The following is an 8,873-nucleotide window of genomic DNA, read 5'->3' on the forward strand; positions in this document are numbered from 1 at the left end:
CCCATCACCTATCTGGGGCTGAAACAATCAGGTGGCGTCAGGATCAGAAATATCTGCATTGGGTGTGTCTGGTTGTTGTGCTTTGGGTGCGTTGGTCTAGCAGTTTCCTATTACCCTGATGTCCCATATATTCCATATTTCTGTATGATTCTGGTCTCCTTACTTATAGTGTCTTTCTGTAGCTTCTCTGTTCTCTGTGTTCTCGTTCGTCCAGGGCCAGGGGAAATGGGAGGAGACAGGCAGCAGATGAATCGGTCAAAACAGAAAGCTTTCCGCACCATCACAGCCATAATGGTAGCTCTCCTTATGTCTTGCCTAGGAACACTTTTTACAGTTGCTCTGGGTACCACAAATCTGCTAAGTGATATAGACAGGTGTGCGATTCTAATGTTTGCATCCTGGGTTTCTCTGCCCGTCAGCCTGATTTTGCCTCTGCTGTTTTTACACAGAGCAGGAAAACTCTCATTTTGCCTTTTCAGCAATAAGTAAATGCGGCTATCCATGTAAATATTATTTTCTAATTGTACATTTATTTTCGGTGCAATTTTCATCACCTGTTATGTTACCAAATCTTTATTGTATTTGTATTGTAATTTTTTATTGCTGTGAATGCACACAATTAGACTCGACACCTCACCACTGTCGTGCCATTTTCATATGTCCAGCCCCAGGCTCAGCTAGTTCCCTTTCACGCCTGACTTGCTCATGCAATAACAGAGTTCTTGTCTTGGGACACTATCATATGATTTCTTTAGACACACAAAGGAAGATTGCAACACCTTCTGACCTTCTCTATACTTCTCCATCAACACTCTCAAGGAAAACATTGTATTGATAGTGTTTTTCTTAGCATGGAGAGATGGTGATTGTCACCTCTGTTCTCAACCTCTCAATGTAGTATTTAGATTATGATGATTGTAGTCTTGTCAGATTACAACCATATTTAAATCAAATAGAGATTAATGTTGAAGAATGTGGATTGTCATGTGAGAATGACCTGATGAGAAATCTAATTCAAGTGAAAGTAAAATGAGTGAACCATGAAGTGAAGTATAGAATTAAAGACATGTCATTTTAATGTACAACATAGAAAAGAAGAACATGTATCAATGTGGTTTTAAAGTTTAGAGTTAAAATTTTGTTTTCAATCATATATGCAAAAAACAGGATGATAACGTGTGGCTGGACATTGAGTAAAGTTCACGATATGAATTGGATGTCCAGACAGGGGGAGGCAAAGGGAAAATGAGTATAAAAGAGGGTGCCAAGAAACATTCAGGGTTACTTGCTCTAGTTCTTGCAAGTAGCAGAAAAAACATCTGAAGATGCCGCCCAGGGAGTCCATAGTTACACATTATACATACACCAGAGGAGCAGCCTTTGCCCCAAACCTTTCCGTTGGCTCATTTTTTCCATATTAGAAAATTAATTCAGAAAAATTTGGATATTCATGTTTTCCTGCTGCATCTGAGGGGAGTCATGCCCATTTCTCTTTTGAAACTCTCTCTTCCCAGATATTCGAACAAAATCAGCATTAAATCAGAGTCGGGTAATTAGATAAGAATAATTAGAGTGATCTGATCACATTTGGACACAAAAAAAGTAACCAGAACTGAACAATGCTATGATTTCTCTGAAGTACCATCAGGGAAAACTGCTGTCTAGATGGTAAACACAGTGGCACATTAAAATGAGAACAGGTGGATACTTCATTTAACAAACTGCAGAGAATTATAAAAAAAAAAAAGAGAAGCGAGACTTATTGGAAATTTTTTAAAATGCTAATTAATGTTAATACTTCTGTATGCTCAATTGATCTTTAAATTGTTCACTGATAGGCTTGAAATAATAACATTAAACTGTTGTTTATAAAAAATATTCATAAACAATATTTCAAGGTTTTGTTTTTGTTTTTCTTTGTTGTACTACAAATCACTGTTATCAGTATCACACCCACAATGGCGATCCAAGAAACAGATAACCTCACATGTGCACGTTACAAGTCAGAATTGCTGCTGTTGGTTTCAAACAAATATTTTCAGTGCTATAAATCACACACTTTACCAGCTTGGTTCCAATGATTTAAAAAAAAAAACAAACACACTTTTTAATTTCTCCGTGGGGTTAAATAAAGTATTTTGCATTTAAATTGAAAGTATTAAATAGTGTTAGCTCTGCCTTGAAATGTCAATATAAACTCATGTAACTGCAAAGAAAACACTAGAGAGTAGTGCTACTAGTACTACAGGTTGCACAGTTGTGACTTTTTCTTTAAAAGAAGGGATTCAATTAGCCCCTTTTCAAGATTTCTGGACAGAATTGGACAGACATGGACTAAAATTATCATAAAACATAACTTTAAATAGGATAATTTTATTAAGAATTTTAAAAAATGCCTGACATGATTTCAGACAATAGATAACAAAAATGCAACAGTATTCACCCTGTTTCCAGGGTGAATACTATTTAACAACATTTAGAACTGTAAATAAAAACCTTTTAGAAACAGCTTCTTATTTTTGACATTTGTCAAATAAAATATCACAAAATGGATATATATTACTTCAGTAAAACTGTTTGGTCTAGAGTACATATTTGACATTTCAGAGCTCATTTCGATCTTGATTTCTAGCCGACTCCATGTGTGCAGCGTTGTTGATGTTTGTAGCTGCTCTAATAGCTGATTTCATAGATGTCTCAATCCAAGCATGAGGGAAAGCTGTGTGCTCCCCAGCAAAGTGGACCCTGCCTTCACTTCTGAAGAGCTCCTTTGCGTACTCTATGTGTTGGTACGGCGCGAAGAAAGCAAAGCCACCCAAGCTGTATGGATCAATGCCCCACCTTTTCACCACAACCCCAATGCAGAGGTCCCACACCTTCTCACCATGAATCTTCGCTAAATCTCTTAATGCTAGCTCTTTAAGGTCTTCATCGGTTGCACCTTGTAAAAACTGGGCGTCATCAGCCCAGGTGTAGGAAGCCAAGAGGACACCAATTGTTTGATTTCTTGGGAAAGTGTGGCTGGGGTAGTAGATGTAACGAGAGGGCCGGTCTGTGATACTCTTTCCTCCATGGATGCCATCGTCCACCCAGAACTTCCTCTTGAAGGTGAGGATGATTTTAGTGGAGCATTCATAGTGGACAGCCCGCAATGCCTCCATTTTTGGGATGGAGAGAGGTGGGTTGAAATCCAGGAAGAGGGCAGCTTTGGCTGTGGTTGTTACTAAGACGGCATCACCAGTAATGTATGTCAAAGCTGACTCGCCCTTTCTTCTATATGACACAGTTACACCCTCATTTGACTGGCTGATGAATTTGACTTTGGAGTTGAAGAGGATGGGGGCATCAATGAAAGAGAGAAAAGCTTTGGGGAGGAGATCTGTTCCACCAGTTATTTCATCATACCTTAAAAAACAAACAAACACAAAAACATGTTTGTGAATGTCAGCCTGAGCTTTTGTACAGAATCAGTGACCTTAGGACCATGCAGTGGTGACATAAACAGGAAATTAGTTAGTAGTCAGCATTTAGGAATAGAGGAACATTGCTCTACCTAGATATGTAAGTAAATTATATTTACCATCACATTTATCTGTTATTTACTTACTTTGATGTTACCCTATTCATGTTCGATTTTACAGTTGTAGTATTTTGTGGTGGGTGTATGACAGAGACATGGTTATAACCTCATATTTGTTTCCAGCTTGTTTGTTTTTAGTTTCAAATGTTACATATACAGCAAACTGGTTGCTTCCTTTGTGATTAAATGTTATAACATTAAACTAAGTGAGTAGCTGATATGAGTATAATTTTCAACAGGAATTGAGAGAGATTCCCTAAGAATTTGCTTATAAGTAAATCCAATCAAGGAAATCCAACTAGAACATTGTACTGGGTCAGGATTATGAACAAAACAAGAACAAAAATAAGATTTGATTATTCTTTCTTTGCATTGTTCACGACTACCATCACTTCCTTGTTAAGTCTATTAATCTTACGTTGTGCTATCGCTGACATCATTCTCGACGTAGAGCATCTCAGTCAGAGCCAGATGCATCATGCTCTGTTCATTCAGTAACTCTGCAATCATAACCACTGCCTCTGGACTTAAACCACCTTCCTCTTTCAGGTACTCCTATAAAAAAAGAAGGTTGTACATGGTCTTTTAGTAAATTAATTTTTTTTACATTGTCCAATGAAGACCTAATATCATAACAGGCACTATTTCAGAGGATGATTCTGCACTTTACCTTTACTGAATAATGGTCATATTTCTTAAATGCAGCTTTGCATCCATGGGCTTTAATTTCATCTCTCACCTTGAAAGAAAAGATACATACACAAGTTATTTCCAGTGGTTCTGTATGCAAAGTCAGAGCACAGCTCATTTAGTATTGCAATTGTGTTGACAACAGATGTTTGCATCTGCATTCAGTCCATATTAATAACACGTCATCCAATAGAGTCGTTACAAGAATGGAGTCTGTTCCAGTTGAATCTTGGTAAAACACTGGGTACACCATTAGGAGCCTACAACACCTATAATTTTGTCAAATATTTAATACCTACAAACATGAAGACAAAGCATTGCCCATTTGAATCTTAAAAAACTCAACAGCTTACAAGATTTGCATTTAATTGGTCCTTGAAAAGTGTCAATATGGTACATTTTCTTTGGCTTCTTGTGCATTTTAAACTTTAAGTAACTTAAAAAAAATTTTTTGAGCTTTTTTGCCTTTATTTGATAGTGTAAAGTGACAAGAAATTGTTAACTGTAATTTTCAGTGACAATGGGATGTGGAGTATGTGTCTGCATGAATAAGTCAACACTTGCATTTAAGGCATAGGGTCCACGAAGTGCATAAATGCATTAAATTAATATTTTATAGGACAACTGCTGAATCTGTTGTATTTTTAATAGACAGCTCTGCTATGGTATCACTCTGAATAAAAAGTGCCATGAATTCCTCCTACATCTTTACCTACCTTCTGCAAAGCCTGCCACAACAGTTCGTCAGCTGATTTCCCCCTCTCCCTCTCTGGCAGTTTATAATTCAGGATGTCGGGGTTCGCTGTCACTGCGTATGTCCTCGTCCTGTTCCGTTCATTAACCAAGTAAAAAGTGTTGGAGTCATACATGATGAATGGATTCAGCTTGAGCCCCATTTCTTTGATGTACCAGCGGATGATCCTGTTAAAGCATCAGGTCATTCGCTTGTTAATGTTTATAATGCAGTACAAAAACTGGTCCTTTGAGAGCAAAACTTGACAATGTTTGACATTCTTTTACTCACTGGTGGTTACTCGGTATCCTCATTGCACCCAAATCAGCATACCAGCCATTTTCTTCATCCCTGTAGGTCTCCACCCTTCCTCCCACACGAGGACTAGCTTCTATGATGGTTACCTTAATCAAACAGTTCAAGAGAAAAAGCAATAAACAAAAATATTGTGGAAAATATATACTTTTGCTGTTCTATTTTGGAACATCTAGAAACATACCATATTGTTATAAATCCAGAGAATTAGACACTTGTAATGATCCAGGAGTGCTGTACATAAGCCATTAGGACTTTATTTATAATGAGTTTAAATGAAAGCTAAAAAAATATGAGAAAGGTTGATAGGTAATTGTGTTTGTTCTTGTCTATCACTCTTGAATCACATTCTGATCTCAGAAGAATCTTAAAAATGCCTCATCCATGCTATTTCACTACTGTGCACCTTTTGTTTTTTACAGAAACATGAAGTCCAAAGACGTTTGTATCAAATTCAGACATGAAATTACTTCTACTAGGGCCCAAAACACAACTTATGTGATTGATAAAGTTTGTATGATTGTTAGCAGGCTCTTAAAAATATATATTTAAAGAGAATATTTACAATAACTTTTTACCAGAGCCTTTTGGACCACTGCAAGACCGGACAAAATTGAAAATATTTGAAATAGGAGATATAAGAATTCATTGTCTCAAGAAAATATCACAAACTAACTCCTTATCTTTCTGGATCCAGAATCTCATAGTGTGAAGTGGACCATTCTTGGGATTTTAGAAATCATCTATGTTTTGGGGTTGGAGATGATTTTCATATAAAAGAAAATTGCATTGACTGGATACAATAATTAGGCATAAATAAAAAAATGTGTTAAATGTTTTGTCCTTTTAAAAGTAAGGGAAGATTTTATATTTTAAACACTTTTAAATATAAAATGATATCATTGGAACAGATGTATTCTACTTACTTACTTGCAACATTTTTTTTAACCTGCAGATGGCAGTGTTTGCATTCACTGGATGGAAAACAAACAACATAACAAGCATACAAATCTTGCATGTACCTTGTGTCCTGCACCTTCCAATAGCTTGGCAGCCGTCAGCCCAGCGATCCCAGCCCCAACAATAATAACATGATGAGACTTCTTGATCTGAGGAAGGCCAGTCTTCACTGTGTCCATGAGCTGATAATTATCGTCATCCTCCAGACATTTAGCCAGCTCTTCATTCATGCTGGCAACAGCAGCAGTGGGATACAAAGCCAACAGCAGCACACTGATGGCAACTGAATGGACTGAAGATAAAAAGAGATTTTAAAACATTTATGTTCTGAATAACATATAACATACATATTATACGTATTATATTACATTGCATATTACATAATCCATATAAGTTAATTTAAGTTTGTGGAGTTACAATTTCAGTTACTAATAACTTTGAGCCACAATGTATGATGAATGTGCAAAAAACTTATTAAAACTAAAAACTTAAAGTATTTCTATTTCCCAATTCTCAAATTGCATAGAACAATATTCTTGTATGAATCGGTGTGACTAGGTGAATAAGGTAAATCCAGTAAAAAGCTTTAAGTACTCAGGTAGAGTAGAAAAGCACTATATAAGAATCACTCCATTTACCATTTTGATACTCATATTGACTTCCTGGGATTATAGAATGTCAACACCAAGTGTTTCAGGACACCACGTGGTATGCACATTTTAACCCTTTAAGACCTACCATAGAACCAAGTCCGCCAGAGCTTATATTATATTTTTACATGCTGTAGTGCCATTTTTGGGAGCATTTCAAGTTGCTATACATCAATACAACCATTACAGCCTAAATTTTAATAATATGTCTGCATTAAGTGCATAGTAATTACATAAATTGCAAAAAAGTGCAATAAACTACAAAAAAATTGAAAATCATTTTTGTTTTTTTAACATATATTTCTAGTTAAAGAAATTTAAGAGGCTTATCCCTCAAAACTGTAAATACAAAAAAGTTGCACAAAATAGTTTCCCACCACAGGAAATTTATTTTGAGTGTCTTCATAGTTTTATTTTTGAAATACACCAATTTTTATACACTGCAGGAAAAACGAAAATAAATATTATTGTGCAAATTTGCAAAATAACAGCATATGCATCAAAATAAACTATTTCTAGCAGTGCAATATGAGTGCTAAGCATCCCAGAAACGACACAGAAAGTCATAAAGTCAAACATAACTTTTAAAAACACCAGTATAGGCTCATGAGGCCCTGATAGTAAAAAACTACATTTCCGCGAAAATGACGTCACTTCCGGTTTCGGGCAGGACATGGCGGACATGCGATAGTTCGCAGTGATGGACGTAGGAAGTGTTATGAACAGCTGATCGGATCGGCAAAGCCTGTTTCTGGAATATTATGTTTTTGTTGCTGCAAGTGCTTTTTATGCAGCTTTTGCAAAGCTATATGTGGAAGGAAACTGTGACCTAGGACAAGCTGATGGCATAAGATGTAAGTACAACTCCTCCGGTTTCATATGCAAAAAAAATTATTGCGCTAGCTTACGTGGTTGCAGTGCTACCGGGATTTTAAAATAGTTACACAAAACGGAGCGTGCCCGCTCTGACCGGCTTTAAAGGGTTAATGATGATCACAAACTCAACAAAGAACAGCAAACTATGCAAGAAGAGCTCTGGAGCTCGGAATCATTACACATTAAAAAAAAAAAAAAAAAAAAAAACATTACAGGAATTTTTACATTTTCAAGACCAAAATTAAAGATTGTACCAGAATTACTCACAAAATTTCCACTTAGCAAATTGTGGCTTCATCTCACTTTGCTCAATGGTTTTCCTTATGTCTTTGGCAGCAAGTACAGAACAAAACAAAAAACAGAATTAGAATGAGAAATAGAAACTGGGATCTCAATACAGTACCTTTTTCTTTCATCTTCATATTTGTGAATTTCAAAAAGAGGAAGGATTTATATCCCAAAATTTTACCACAGCAGCTGTAGTTTTACTTTCACTTCTGCCAGTGCTTTGTAATACTGCTGATTTTTTTATTCTATTATCAGAGAAAATTCATTAACACTATTTACAAAGAAACGTTGTGCTCTCTTTTCTTTCTAAGGACAGGAGAACACAACTATTCATATCCTATATGATATCCATCAACATAAACCCACATACATGCTCAAATCCTGAAAGAACAGATGGGAATGCAGCAGATAACTCTAACCCTTGGAAAAATTCCTCAAATACTTTCACTTTTCTAACTGCTTTATTGTTTTTTTATCTATCTATACAAACTGATGCATTTGGTGCTGAACTTATCTAATCCCTATAAACATTTTGTTTTACTTTGTAATAAAAAAAGTCTAGAAAGTCATTTGTAATCATCTTTTAAAAAGCATAAAAAATATGATAAACCTACACGAATATAATACAAGTATTATTTTTACCAAGCAGAAATAAAACTATATTACCGTTTAAAAGAATTTGCTAATCCGATGTAACTCGTGTCTCCTCCTTGTCGTTCACTTCAGTTCACTCCTGTTTATACTACTCACCTGACTGCCCCATCCTAAAGGACAGGCTTGC

General features: G+C 35.9%; 1 protein-coding gene across 1 annotated transcript; it reads right to left on the reverse strand.

The window, feature by feature from the left end:
• Positions 1-1,762: 1,762 nt before the first annotated feature.
• LOC146390095 (L-amino-acid oxidase-like) lies at positions 1,763-8,461 on the reverse strand. Its single transcript, XM_084918058.1, has 7 exons — positions 8,072-8,461; positions 6,341-6,570; positions 5,295-5,407; positions 4,987-5,191; positions 4,251-4,319; positions 3,999-4,135; positions 1,763-3,405 (listed from the first exon to the last, which is right to left on the reverse strand). The coding sequence occupies exons 1-7, from the start codon at positions 8,100-8,102 to the stop codon at positions 2,604-2,606; spliced, it is 1,587 nt and encodes a 528-aa protein (XP_084774184.1). The 5' UTR covers positions 8,103-8,461; the 3' UTR covers positions 1,763-2,603.
• Between the last annotated feature and the right edge of the window lie 412 nt (positions 8,462-8,873).

Source organism: Perissodus microlepis, chromosome 3 (genome assembly GCF_051167445.1).
Source record: "Perissodus microlepis isolate ML-2025 ecotype Zambia chromosome 3, ASM5116744v1, whole genome shotgun sequence".
Taxonomy (NCBI): domain Eukaryota; kingdom Metazoa; phylum Chordata; class Actinopteri; order Cichliformes; family Cichlidae; genus Perissodus; species Perissodus microlepis.

Coding starts and splice junctions, on each gene's coding strand:
- LOC146390095 (XM_084918058.1), bottom strand. CDS start 8,102: ATGAAGCCACAATTTGCTAAGTGGAAATTTT. Junction 5,408..6,340: donor TGGAAGGTGCAGGACACAAG/GTACATGCAAGA, acceptor TGTTTGATTAAG/GTAACCATCATAGAAGCTAG. Junction 4,320..4,986: donor TGTGGCAGGCTTTGCAGAAG/GTAGGTAAAGAT, acceptor TTTTCTTTCAAG/GTGAGAGATGAAATTAAAGC.